At 43.5% G+C, this 14697-nt stretch overlaps 1 protein-coding gene across 3 annotated transcripts in view; it reads right to left on the bottom strand.

Annotated features, from left to right (window-relative positions):
• The window catches only part of DEPDC1 (DEP domain containing 1), a 324213-nt gene that overhangs the window by 81754 nt on the left and 227762 nt on the right, over nucleotides 1-14697 (bottom strand). For all 3 annotated transcript variants that reach the window (XM_069641927.1, XM_069641928.1, XM_069641929.1), the window contains one exon: nucleotides 7729-7901. In XM_069641927.1, the coding sequence (XP_069498028.1) occupies nucleotides 7729-7901 (173 nt within the window). The remainder of the gene's footprint in view (nucleotides 1-7728; nucleotides 7902-14697) is intronic.

The raw sequence follows: 14697 nt of genomic DNA, 5'->3' as shown, positions 1-14697 counted from the left end.
GTTTTCATATGTTTTTCTCTGCTCTCCACAGGAAACTCTGATCTTCTGTGTAATGGTGGAAGACGTCAAAAATACAAGAGTCTGGATCTGGGCCCAGGAGACTGGAACAGAACCATCTGTACTGCTACCAAAATGTGCAGTAGCACCTGGAGCTTTCCAAGTGCCAGATGGAATTACCAATAAACTATATCAGACCCAAATAATTGGACAGACTCAAAGAATATGGCAAAATACTTTATCAACTCAAAGCAGGGAAGCCTGGTGAACAAACAAACATGTCTCATCCATCTTAGATTGTTGTATGTACATCTACTGCATCTTTTCTCGCTCATCTCAGTGTGTATGATTTCTTCGTGTTTGCATGTTCAGTTACTGTGTTATTTCAGTCACATCTTAAGTATTGGCAAATCGCTTCACTGTGTCCTCATGTCTCCTCTTTAAGACGTCACTTTACTCCAGTCAGATTGTGCTGGTACCCGAGTAGGTTGACCCAAATTGTCCAGAGACCATTGTGGCAAAATGTGGTGTGAATGAACTCACAGGAGTGCTTAATTGTTCTTGTGGAACTGTACAAAATGTGCACGCATAAAAGTCTTCCGAGTCAGATTATCTTTCTGACTCTCCGGTACCAAGTCTGAGACAGATGCTACAGGACATATTTTCCGCTTGTGCTTTTTTGAAGAAGCCAGTAGTGGAATGGATCTCAAGTGAGTATTTATGCCTCTTGTGAGAGGACTTCGATTTCCTCAGTACCGAGGAGCTTGAGGGCTCAATTGCAGTTGGAGGATAAGACGTGTTTCGGTACCAAAGTACCAGAGGTTGTACATGCGGAAGCCAACTTGGTTTTAGCCGGTACAGGGGAATCGGAATGAACAGAGTCAACCCCGGAGGCAAGGGCCTCTTTGCATGAACCCTTGTCTGTTCGGTTTACTGAGGCATTAGAGGGTGTCGACTTGTCAGCACCTTCCAGGTTCAAAGTATTACTGAGAACTAGTGTTTACCGGGAACTACACCTGTTGGGTGTCCTGACCCACGTTTAAGCTATCATGCCACAACATTTGGTGCTGTGGGCTTAGAAAATTCAAGATGGCAGAAAACCCACATGTGCGCCGAAATCCAGGAAAGCTGCGCAGTTTGTGCGCACACCAAAATGGTTGCCTCACTTGCCACCCACCAGTGCGAGAATGAAAGGCCGGGTTGCCATGAGGGAAATGGGTTGCCAAAGGAAAAACAGTAGCGCCGGTTAGCTTCAAAGCGCTTTAAAACCACCATTGGACTACCCACACAGTAGTCTGAAACCATTGGGAATGGCAATGCAGATTGCCAAAAGCAAACCCATAACTGTTGGGAATTCATTTTCTTAAATCCCAAAAAGGGGTGCAGTACCAGTACTCACCACTATCCAAAAGCCGGCGTTTTAAAACCACCAGATTTTGTAGAAAACTGAATAAATGAACCCAAAACAGGCCAAAGAAAGACTTACTGAGAGGTGGATCCAATGTAAAGTTATATTCTGAAGTGACTTGAAGGTTTATAACAAGACTGGCTGCGCTGTGGATTTCAGCAGTTTAAGTAAATTTGGACTGAAAGACACTAAAAAAAATCTAAATGTTTAAATTGACTGAGTGACCTACTTTTGAGTGTCACATAGGTTGCAATTGTTTAAATGTCATAGTTTTAAACTTAGAATCAGCCTTCTAGCTGCATATGTGAAAATGTTTAGTTTTATTTGAATGCAGAAACTGGGGAACAAAAAGTGACTTATCTGAAACCTGGCTTAAGGAACTGAATTCTGCCTGGCAACTACCCCCATCAGGAGTGAAACTTGAGTCACAGCTGTGTTCCCAGGCCATCTGCCTTTTTGCTGGCCACACTAAGGATATGCCATCTATCTGATAATTGAATTACCTGTGCTCTGCAGGAAAGTGAACAAAGCCCTGTCCTTGCTCAGGCAAAGGTTTTATTGGCAGGAGTCGTAAATGGTCGTAAAAAGTGGCTTCCTCCTGAGGAAAGGGGAGGGGCACTGCCTGTGAGAGCAAGCTGGCTTGGCAGAACTGGATAAACCAGTATTTCTACCTTGTGCTGAGAGGAAACCACACCCCTTTGTAGCCAGAATATTGTTTAGAAAAAGATGGATCATTCATAGAGCGGACATGTGAAAATGTTATAAATGATACCATAATTCTTGTGATTTTTCTGCCCACATTTTAAGAGGTTTTTCGACCCGGTGGCGTGTTCAGGGGGGTTTTAGCGGAAAAGTGGATATTACTCTAAATGTATGCATGTTAAAAATCTGAAACTTCATCAGTTAATGTCCATACTCCCTGCACACATGTATGTAAAGTTGGGTCAATGTCAGAAAGTGAAAAATCAGTTAAAAAGTCAATTATGTGCCATTTCTGAATGCAAGCTCTTAGAAACAGCAGATTTGGACAGAGACATGGCTAAATTCAGCCACACCATGTATATGTAATTTCAAGCAACTGTGTAACTGTGAAATATGTCTTTTATTATCAAATATAGAATATGTGCAATCTGACAGAGGAGTGTCCTATCTGCAAGCCATAAAATGACATCCCTCTGACTCACAGTTCATTCCCCAATCAAATGATAAATGGAAGTTTGACCAATTAGAAGCTGAGAGAGAGGTAGGGTCAGTGATGCTAGAACACACCCACATTCTAAACACATAAAAGCAGACAGACAGGACAGATAGGGACCTTCAATTCCATCTGCCGCTGGAAGATCTGCCGGAAAAATCCATACTTACCTCCATCAAACCTCCAGAGAGCCAAACTAGAGACTTCAATCTATCCAGAACTAGAGACCAGACCAGAGAACCAGAGAGAGCTGACCCAGATCACTGAAGTGCAGAGACCAGAGGCGAGTTTAAAACCTGACCAGATCCATGGCGAGGCCCATTTCACTCAAGAATATAGTGTGAGTACCTAGAAAACTGTGCAGAACCAATCTCCTAGTTAAAATAATGTAATTCAATCTATTTAATCTAAGTAGAACTGCCTCCTAACTGTCACCTGTCATTTGTAAAGCTGTCACTTGTCATTTCCTAGTTGCAAGCTGCACTTGTCTTTTTGAACTTTAAAATTTCAAATCTGAAAAACGACCTTCACAAAAATCGCTCATATCTCCGCAACCGTTTGTGCTAGAGACTTGCAATAACTTTCATCTGAAAGGTTAGAATCGTGGCTTTCCTACCCCCTATAGTTTTACCGCAATCGCGGAACACGCATTCACGAATTTTACCGCGATTTGCAAATTTCTTCACATGTAAAAACTGCTGCTGCTTGCCTTCCATTTGCCAGAAATTCGTTTAACCTGCTAACTATCCCTGCATCATTGCTAGTGTGAGCCTGGACTAATATTAACTAGATACCACTCACCCTGAACCTCTGAAAGGGAATTAAAAGCATTTCCAGCATATTTCTCATCCATTGCTAGCACATATCAAAGCATTTGCCGGTGTTTTCAAACTTCTGTAGTCTAAGCTTGCTGGGGTGAACTGAATCACATTTGATTGCATTTCTGAGAACTGTGTGTTTTCCTTCCATTTCCTTGCCTTGCATCAAGGGGGGGAGGGGATTGCCAGAGAAAAGTGATTACATTGTTTGGTTGAAATCATATTGAGTATTTTCTGTACTGCATTCATTGAATATTGCATCCACCTGAGCTTACATAAAGCATTCTCTACCACATTATACTTCTGTACCTATTTACCAGTGTGCTACCTTATCCATTTCATGTCAACTCATTAGTGATTATAAAGAAGCGTGCTAGTGACAGATTCTCCGTTGTTAATATTTATCATATCAGATTAAGTGTGATATTCAATTATTAATTTACTATAAAGGGTGATATATATATATATTTTAAATTATCAAATAAACCTTTTAAACTTGCAAAACAGAACTACTTCTTGGCTCAGTGGGGTCAGGGGGATTCCAAGAGAGGGGTGTTATATAGGGGTAGTCATCCAGAACGCATGAACTGGACATAAAGATATATCAATAAGGGTTTTCATTCAGTATTATAGACTAGGCGTTGACTTAGCTGTAGTGTTGAATTGAATCCTCTTACACACCACAACTTCATTCTCTTCCTGCATTTTACAGCAAGGGGCGTCTGGCTGTCCAATCAAGACAGCCAGCTCCAGACAGAGTTGGTTCCTTTCATGCAAGATGAAAGACAAAGGGCTGCAGAGTTGGACTCCTCCATCGTTTTCCTCCTTCTCAGACACTCTGGAGCCTGGCCGGGGAATCCAAAGGATTTCGCCAAAGACAAAACTTCCACCGAGGTCGTTCCCCACCTAGAATGGCAGGATATTACCTCAGAAACAGCAAGCACACAAGAAACGTCAGGAAAAGAAGGAGCCCACCATTTTAGCAAAATGGTGGTCCTTCTGTGAATTAGCGATGCTGAATTAACAGCCTGCGAGTAATAAAGGGGATGAAAAATCCCTCTTTACTACTTGGGAACTATAGTTCCCCCATGTATAGGAAAGAAATTACCAGGAGGAGCCCAAAACAGGCAACCCAGTCTAAGCCCAAACGCTATAAGTAACCAACTTCAACCATAGACTATGGAGAGACAAAAAGATCACCTATGAAAAGAGTTAAAGACTAGGTGAGGGGGGGGGGGGAATTGCTCTTCATATAGGGACACAGTAAAATAGTTACCTAGCCCAAGCAAAAGGTTCTGGGGTTGCAGGCTGGCACCCTGACCAACTAGGAAGCCAAGGCCTGGAAAGAGACCGAAGCAACAGTCTGGTGGTGGGACCACAAGGAAGCCATGGTGGCCTGGTAACCGAGACCAGACTGTAAAAGGGAGCCCAGATCCATGCGCTCTGCACGAGAAGTGTATTTGCCACCAAGACTAGCAACAGTAGGGAAGTGAATGCTCCCGAGGCGAGAATACAAGGAGGTACTAACTTTGATAATCAAGGCTGGGGAAGACAAGGTTACGGGAGCCCGTTAGGCTGGTTTTCTTTCTGCTCTGGTTTGAGAGAGGGCCATCTGGCTTCGGAGAGCCCTGCAAATTTAAGACTGCTAAGGCTGTAAAGCCGGCAAGGTTGCGGGAGCCTGACAAACCCTGAGTGAGCAGACACCCTAGTTAAACCAGATTACAACAAGGCTATAAGAAGGCCAGAGGACTTTGGGGAGTCTTGAGAAAGAAATAGACTAACATTTAAGGTTGGCAGAGCCAGCAGGGTTGCAGGAACCGAGAAAAAATGGGCTGAGGCCCCACTGAGACCACGAGAAGATAAGCCTGTCAAAGGACTTTCAATAGTCCAAGAACCAACTATAGAGAAAGCGAACCTGGAGGGTTTCAAGTACCTAGTCGAACCGGGGGAAGAGTAAGGGGAAAACTTATTTTCCCGTGGAAGAGTAAACTTATGAAAGAAATTAACTTTTGACAACCGAACCTACAGAGGCATGAATGGAATTTTGGGACATTGGTGAACTTGCTACATAAGAAAAAGAGCCAAGTGATTGGGCCAGGCAGAAGACGAAGACAGAACATTGCTCATTGCTATGGCCTCCTTTTTGTTTTCTTTTACATGGTAGGGCCATATAGCTTCTAGGATTTGGACTCAGGACTATTTATTTTCTGACATCGACAAGCACCCATAGTTTCTAGAGAACTTCCCTCACCCATAGTAGAGAATGTCCCTCATAGCAGTAGTATTCAATACACATTTTCTTCCTAATTTAAAAAAAAAAAAGGAAAAAAACTTTAAAATGGCAACTAGTTAAGAGTCCTTCTGGTTCGCCACACCAGTCAATGCTCCTCATATCATATCATATCTGGTTTGCAGTCTCCTGTACAAATACTAGATATATTCAATACATTAATTAGAATCTGTGAGCATTTATGCCTAAGCGCTGTACAAAGCTTACAAAAAAGCTGAAGGAGACAAATTCATGAATAGAATAAAAGAAATTAACATGGTATACAAATCTGAATGGTTCCAAGAGGACGGAAGGAGTTTGTGAAGAGTGTAGGGAAGCGAGACTAATGGCAGAACTAATAGAATGTAGAAGAGAAGCCAGAGTTTAGTAGCAAGAAAGAAGAGTGGAAACTGCACTAGGCACAGATGGATTGGAGGGGGAGGAACAGCTAATGAGAGAAGCTTAACGAAGAGAATGTGTGGGAGAATAAACAAAAAAGTGGATAGATAAGGGGGAGCTAAGCCATGGACCCATTTAAGAAGACCAAATGTTTAGGAACCATGAGGACAGGAAGTGGAAAAAGAGCCAATTAAGAGGCTAGGGAATACAGATACAAGGCAGGAGGCAAAATAAGATTAATAGCAGAACAGATAATAGAATTCAGAGGAGAAAGCACAGGCTGGAAGGACAAGAATGCGCATGGACCAGTAATCAAGTTAAAAGATTAGGGTCAGACTAAGTAGTAGTACCTGAAAAGTAAGAAAAATTACAAATCTTGCAGATATTGTACAGCTGAAACTGGCATGAATAAGCAAGAGAAGAAATAAGAGGAGAACGAAGGAGCACAACAAGCAGATTACCATCACATTTTTTCTGCCACTCTTCTTGCCATTCTCTCCACTGCCAACACCATATGGATGATCTACTTTCCCATTTACCAAATAAACAGAAGCAGGCAAGAAACCAGAAGACCTGGTAGTGGCTTTGAAGTGCAGTTGCTGCACGCTACTGCAGTCCATGAAGTTCAAAGCTATCAAAGATTGAAAATCAAGCACCATTTCACTACTGCTTTCATGTGGTCCCAAAGAGGGCAATTTCAGAAGCAAACTGGGGGAAAAAAATTATTCTGTGACTAGGTAGATCACAGTGGTTCACATTGCTGTGACGGCAACAAAAGCAAGCTACTTTGGACAGCAACATAAGGGAGGTCACCAATATCGTACACACTTTTAATCTCCCCACCCTGCCCGCAGATGCCATACACAATTCAGAACGGGCTATGAAAAATGGAGAACGGCAGTGTATGCAGTGTTGGCAGGATCATTTGGCCTTGCAAAGTCTGGCTTTACTCTCAATGTTCTGAAGGAGGAGCTAACAGTTAAACAGTGGAATCTCTGAACACTTGGTTATGACTTGCCGGCAGCTGGCTGGCAAACTGGACATCTATTCAGCCAAGTGTAGGAGTTAGATGTTGAGACATAAGGAGATCTTCTGGACAAACTGAGGGGCTCTCCACTTTATTTAGTGGCAGCAATTGTGGCGTTTATTAATCCTTGGCACTAGAACAGGGGGACAGAGAAAATAATTTGAGCGACATGAGTTAGTCCAATGTTTTGATGAGAATCCTTTATCGTTAACTGACTCGGTTTTAATTGATGAATTTGTTTTGTGGTCTTAACATTTTTGTAATGTGTTTTGTTGATTAAGGTTCAACTTTGTTTTAGCCAATAAACAAAAATAAAATAAAAGTAGAAGTGTATGGAAAATGTACAAGAAAAAAAAAGAAAAAAAGAAGAGGCCGTCCCATGTGCAAACAAGGATTCATTCAAAAACGTGTTGGTGATCAAATTATAAAGTATTATCCATCATATGCCCCTTTGGCATTAGACACCCCTGCCAATTAACCACATAGATGTTAAGGTGTAGGATCAAAAGCACCCCAAAGTACTGTTGACCCGTTTCCTTTCACAATAAAATGTTATACTGCGATTTTACACTAAAGCTAGCAAGAGCACCAGAAGGAAAAAATAAATACACTTACCAGTGACCGCGTTCCTATGACATCATGAAGTCGTGGCATATCCACATTCTGGCTGATGCGCGAGATCATGCGCATTAGAAGTTGCAGTTTTCGGCGATTTGGTGGAGGTAGTAACAAACAGCAAAGCTGCAGGGCTTCAACAGCTACCTTTTCTAAATGAGGCTGCAGTAAACCTACAAGGTTTGAAGAGGTTATTACAAAAACAATACTGGAAGAACATTTATTGGCTTCAAAGGAGAAATAAAATATCTTAATGCCTCAGGTTATCCAACACAATGAGGATATAAATACATACAGATATATAAGTGTTTTGTTGACTATGGCAACAAATACTCATTTTGGTATTCAATCATAAAGTACATAGTTTCAATACTGAAAACAGAAGTACTATTTGGGGACTGCGTGCAAGACGGAAACACTATACTGAAAAGTTGCTTCTATAGGCTTGATCACATTACCCTCTATTCATGTCATGCAGGAACAGTCATCTTTCGGAATGGGTGAAAATTTGCCAGACCTTTCTAGGAATGCCAAAAGGAATGTGTCCACCATCTTGTCCCTGCATTCCCATCCACTAGTTCCTCACCGTCAGGAGACCAGGACAAGTTCTAAACCATAGTGACTACTGTATTCCTAGTCTAATGTCCCCTTTCTACCATATACTTATGAGTTTCCTCTGGGCGGGATGGGCCTTAGCAGCAGAGCAATTCGCACACTTCCCATTTAAATTTGCGAAGGTGGCGCATGAGAGCTTTCACACTCCACCCACCACAGTTACTTACCTCGTTTTCATACATGCCGAGAAGCATGGGAGCACTAACTACATTTTAGAGGGAGGAAACGGTCCTTCAGACGATGAATCCAGTTATCGCCATGAGTAACTTTAACTTACTCCTATGTCCTGTCCCCTTTCCTTCATACTTCTAGGAGAATATCAAGCATCACTACCAATGGAGGAGGGACCCTAAACCCATGAGAACATTTTCCAGTGTATTACCCAACTGCACTGCGCATCAGCCATGGACCTGCTCTCAATAGTGCCTGCAAAAAGTTGATGGGGATACCATGTAGCAGCCCTGCAAATTACTTCCCAATGCACAAGTCTATGAAATGCCACTGCCATGCTTTTAGCCTTATGCAAGTGTGTATAAAATCATAAAATCAGTCTGGGGAACTCTGCTTCGCAGTTCATAGCACTGCATGATACAAGACAATCCAGCAAGGAATCGTTGCATTAGCTGCCTGCCTGGGCTGGGGCCCCTGAAAGTGACAGTGAGGACATATGAGGCCTAGTCCCCTTGAGATAACTAAAGGCCCCATGAACATCCAGACAAATAAATATTTTATACGATTTGGATTAGAAAAATCTGAAAAACCAGTTTCCACAAATTCTTCATTCATGTTAAGTTCTGACACCGCCTTCCAGCAGGAAGGAAGTGGGGGTGCGAAGGGCCACGGTCTCTGAAACACATGCACGATTTGAATGGGTTCAATGGTTTGAGAGACAGGGTTGCCAGAACCACATTAAGATCCTACGCCAGAATTGGATTATGTGAAATATGAGAGGAGGAACAGATGGAAAAAGCCCTGAAAGTAGCACATTATAACCAGGTTAGAAAGGGAGATCAGCCTGTCTTGTTTGGATAGAGAAGGAAGATATGTTCTACAAGAGGATGATACTGTGTTTCAGAGCTCTACAGACGTGAAAGGAAAATGACAACATCTTCCACCAAAGCTTGCACAGGATCTGGAGATCTGCTCAGAACCCCAATCGCAGAATCTAAGTCATTTGCCTTTATATTGCAATCAGGTTGAATTTTTCCTTCCAACAGATTAGGCATGCAGTTTATCCTAAGGTAGGCTTGTGGCCAGGATACATTTTTCAGGTGCCAGATCGCCAAGGACAGGGACATCCGCCTAGTTGGAGAAGATCTGGATGAAGGGGGTCAGGGAAGAGGGGAAATGAAACAAAGTCTGGATATGCAGAGATGCTGAACAACATTTTGGTCACCAATCGCCATTGGGTTGAGAGTATTTCTCATAGATCCAGTATGTAAACTGAGTTATGAATGTTAGCACTTGCCACACTTGACTAAATTGTGGACATTGGCATGGGCATTACCATATGGAGTCGTGAATGAAGGCAGGTGCCGCCCATGGACTTGCAAGCGTTGGCATGTGCCACGTTTCAAAGGGGCTGGGAGCAATAGCCTACATAGCCGGACAGCAATGCCAACTAACCAATCCACTAACAATTTCACCCCTCTGCATACACCTCTCAAACTCTAACCAAACAACCACAAGCCTACAACACAACAATTCGCACAAACTTCACTACAACAAAACAAACGACAACGACAACCGACCGTAAAACACCCCAAGTCCAGCCAATGGACCCACCGGGCTGAGGCTGCCAACAGCATATCACTGCTCTTGCATTTTTCCAGCTTATTCCCACTTACCCCCCCCACCCCCCACCCTTACCTCTCTTTTTTCCAGAGCCGACAGAGCATCAGGGGACCACTCTGTGGTGATAGTGTGCAGTACAAATATCCTTTAACATTATCCAACCCATATGTAGTTTTATTTTAAAGAATGAGAGGCCTGTTTGGTAAAACACAGACACAGAATCCCACCATCTCCCACTCGTGTTTGGTAGGGTTAGCCAATCCAATTCCGTGTTGTTTAATCACGCTAGCTGTATGCAAGGCCATATTGTTCTGTAGGGTCCATTACCAGAGCTGGGCTGCCAAAGCACACAGCTTCACTGCTAAGGTGCCACCTAGATTGTTTATATAATATCAGTCAGAATTTGCATCCTGGCATTTTTCACCACTAGCAGAAAAGCCCATAGCACTAGGAGCACTGCCTTCAGAACCAAAAACATTGTGTTCCGACAGGTCCACTTACTGACAACTAGAGGGAATACATACAAATCACTATTAGCAGAGTGTACACACGCCGGAACAGGTTACCGGCAGGGACCCCACTATAGCGCATTGTACCAGATATTGGGATACAAACACTCGCTTCTACATGAAGGGGTTCCATTTAGCCTTGCCTTAGCAATCATTGAAATAGCTAGCTATTCTTTGGCAATCTATCCATGGTAATGACAACGTTACTCATGTCTGCGGGCTCTCTTGCACTCCATGTGTGCCACTTCAATTCATTCTCTTCTCCATGCCAGCAATTTTCTTATCTTAATCAGGACTGCCATGTGTACATTTATTACAGAATTCTTGCTTGGACTCACCCATCAGGACCCCAGTATCTACCAAGAATCTCTTATTCAGACACTACCTTCCTGCCCACCCCCAGCATCTTTAATCACAACCTGCTACCAGGCAAGTGCCACCCTAAGCTACCACAGCTCAGCTACACTACCAGCATGATGAATGCCTTTTTAAACAGCTTGCCACGCCACATTCACAGAATTGTTCCTCACAGAGAATTTTCAGTGTCTAAACTAGCCTACCCCATAACCGAATCCAATTAAATTAATACGGTAAGCCCCATCTCCCATGATTGTGGGTGCCACCAGCACAACAAACCATGGGCCCATTTGGGCCGGCTAGGTAACTGCTAATGCTATGCTAATTCCTCTCTGGTCATTTTATTCTCCCTTTCGCTCTACATGTTTTTAACCCCAACCATGAGGTCTGCACACCAACTTAATTTTGAGGATTAATATTCCAATATCATGATCTACATGATTCAATTACTTTAATCCATGATGTATCTTATCGCATAATGGGACGCAAGCCACCCCAGCATTCTTATGTACGTATGACACCTTTCACTATGGACACACACAACTTAATTTTCTTTTTTGTACTCACAAATTAGGTGATGTTATGACAATGTAAATTTTAATATGCATAATGGTGTGTACAGCCTTGAAAAAGACAGCAGGGTCGGAACATGTTGTAAACTTTAAATAAAATAACAGTTATAAACAACCACTACCTAGGGACAATCCTTTGACAAACTATACTAACTATCCTCTTCATATAAACAAACCCAGCGCCATCATGAACAAGGTTCTAACCCCAGTGTCACTAGAGGGAATATATAGTTCTGCCACAACTGCTCCCCAGTGCGAAAGTGAGCAATAGTCATTTTCAACTGATGAGGAGTTTCCAGGAAGAACATCCCTATCTGGAGAATATTTGTCTTGCCAACAACAAACATCTTTTTTCGAGGACCCTGCCGTTGGTCCAAATGAGCCGCCAAATATACCTGCGGACAGCACATTACAAGGATGGGAACTGCTAGGATGCACAACCCCATGAGTCCCAGGTGTTGAAACCACCATGACAAGAGGGCCATCATTTCCAGTATATCCCCACTCTTTCCTCGATTGGGAACACTTCTAACAGTAGAATCCCAGGATACACAGATTAACACTCGTGTTTGCATAGGAAACAAGTGTGCCTTCCTTACATTGACAGACATGCCCAGACTGATCATGTCTAGAAGAAATTGCAAGTTGCACACAGCTATGGTATGGGAACTTGCACTGATCAGCCAGTCGTCCAAATATATGAATAGGTAAACATCTTTCAGCCATAGGTCAGCTGCCGCAGCAGCCATAAATTTGGTAAACACGCTGGGTGCTGAATGGAGGAGGGGAGCACTGCTACTGGTTTATGCAGAGAACAATGGAGCGGAGGCGCTGCTGTGAGGGGACCAAAATTGACATGCAGATACAGGTCTTGAAGATCCACAGGCACCAGTCAGCAGCCCGGCTGCAAGGAGGTCTGTAGGAGGGCCAGGATTATCATTTTAAACTTACATTGGGGTAAAAAAAAGGTTGAAGGTGAAAGACGCAGTACATGTCTAGTTCTTTCCAGAATGGCAAAAAAGCATTGAGAAGCCCAAGCCCCTCTCTGAATATGAAACGCATTTGAATGAATTTGTGACCAAGGGTTTCTGAATATTCTGCACCAGAGGGTCTTGCTGAGAGAGGGGAGGAGAGTGGTGCCGAGGGAATGCTGTAGTTTCTGGCCACAGCTGAAAGGACGCAAGGGTCATCTTATATTGCCTACCAATTGGCTACATGAGGAGATACCCTGGCCCCCTGCTTTGGATCCAAACCTTCACATCCTTCTGGGACGTGCAAGTGGACCTGCTTGCCCACTTCAGTTTGTGGAACCCATGAAACATCCCCTGTATTCTTCGAGGGAATGGGTTGCCTCTGCAAAGGGGACAGCCATCACAGGAGATTTTATTAGTATCCCAATGACTTAGCTATCTGGGTACTTGCCATCTTGTTCAACTGTATCCAGACTGAAGAGGTCCACCACCAATATAATGAAGATCCATGATTAGTTCCTAAACATCATCCTAGAACTTAGAAGTCTGAGAAGGGCTTGCTTACACAAGATCGTACCAATCGCTGTGCCAAGGTGGCAATATAAGGCTGCCATGAGGTCTTGTCCTACTTGCTTGTCCAACCCAGAGCAGAAGCTTGCCTGGTATTCTGGACAGAGCAGAACATCAGAATCCCCTCTAAAATGTCAAACTGGCAGCCACCATAAATCGCTTCAGCACTTCCCTGGCAAAAACTCAGATGCATTATGATCTACATGGTTTGCCGACTGAATCAAAGATACAGTCCTCTCATCCAATGCCAAGGGGCCTCTGAGGTAGGAGGATGGTTCCTTCCAGAAGATCCTGGGATTCAACAACTATTGTTGAACGACCAGAGGCTGCCACATGTTGCAGCTTCTATACAGGAACCGTACAGTAATGTAGGTCCACTATCTAGGCTACCACAGAGACAGAAAAGGGTTTTTGGCAAGAGCTGGGCAAGCATGAGATATTGCAATATCTCAAAGAAATCGTCCGTCCTCAAAGTTTTGGGAAGAACATGAGGGGCCAGTAATGGCTCTTGGAGCCCAAGTACTGGGCAGGACCACAAGCAACAGGACAAAGTAGACCGACACTGGGGGACAATTCCACCCAGAGAGAAAGGGGACAGGGAAGCCGCAACAATCCAGTGGAGTGCTGGTGGTAAAAACCTATCTGACACCACCTGCCCCACATTCCTGACAGGAACCAACAGAAATCAGCCTCCCAGTGGCATTCCAGACTCAGTGTGACAGGCATAAGGTAGTCTGCCTTTGTTGCACAAGGATGGAGACAATTAAGGCAGAGTAGCATTCAGTGAAATATTGGTCGGATAGGCCTGCTGAAATGGCAGGCCTTAGGAGGTCCTCATGAACAGGCCTGGTATGCAGAGTGATATGAAGATCACTCTTCTCCAATGCCACAAACACTTCAGATCTGGAAGATCTTGGCCTTTAAGATCTCAAACCACACCAACAGGAGCTTCAGTAACTTTCTTCAAAATATGTCAGAGTGTGCAGGTCTTTCAGCAGCGAAGAGGGACCAGACACTTCCAACATTGGGGTTCACTGCAGAAAACGACCAGTGATACCTTGTGCACACATAACCAGCTTTACCCGGCATGCAAGTTAGAGCTCAGGAGGGAAATAAAAAGTCAAACTAGAAGCAGCAAACAGAAAAAGAGAAAGGTTGGCCCAGGAGCCCAATATGTTCAGCATAAAGTGACTAAGATAAAGGAGCATGAAGTTTGGGGGCATGTGCCCATGCTTCTGCACCTGGTTGTGCATGCACATGTGAAGGGGGAAGCGTGCCATTTTTGGGCGAAGGCTCTGGTGCCATCTCCACTAGGCAGGAACTCCCAAGTATGGAAAGGTGATGGGACGCAAGAGTATATCGATTTTACTTGTATACCGCTCCTTCCACTCAAAACATGTGGGGAAACTCCAAAAACGAGAAATTATACAGTTAGATGATAATACTGATGCTCAGCATAGATTAAGGCAAAGGATTTCGAGGGCATAATGCCAATACAAATCTGTAATGCAAATATCCTTCATGGACTGCCGCATTACAGGCGGTTCTGTCTCCATTTATATTTCATACCAAAGAATACTA

The sequence above is a fragment of the Ambystoma mexicanum genome, chromosome 1q, assembly GCF_040938575.1.
Source record: "Ambystoma mexicanum isolate Mex_15411 chromosome 1q, UKY_AmexF1_1, whole genome shotgun sequence".
NCBI classification, from domain to species: Eukaryota; Metazoa; Chordata; class Amphibia; order Caudata; family Ambystomatidae; genus Ambystoma; species Ambystoma mexicanum.
The sequence above is the reverse complement of the archived record's forward strand: the minus strand, read 5'-3'. Positions and strand labels throughout refer to the sequence as shown.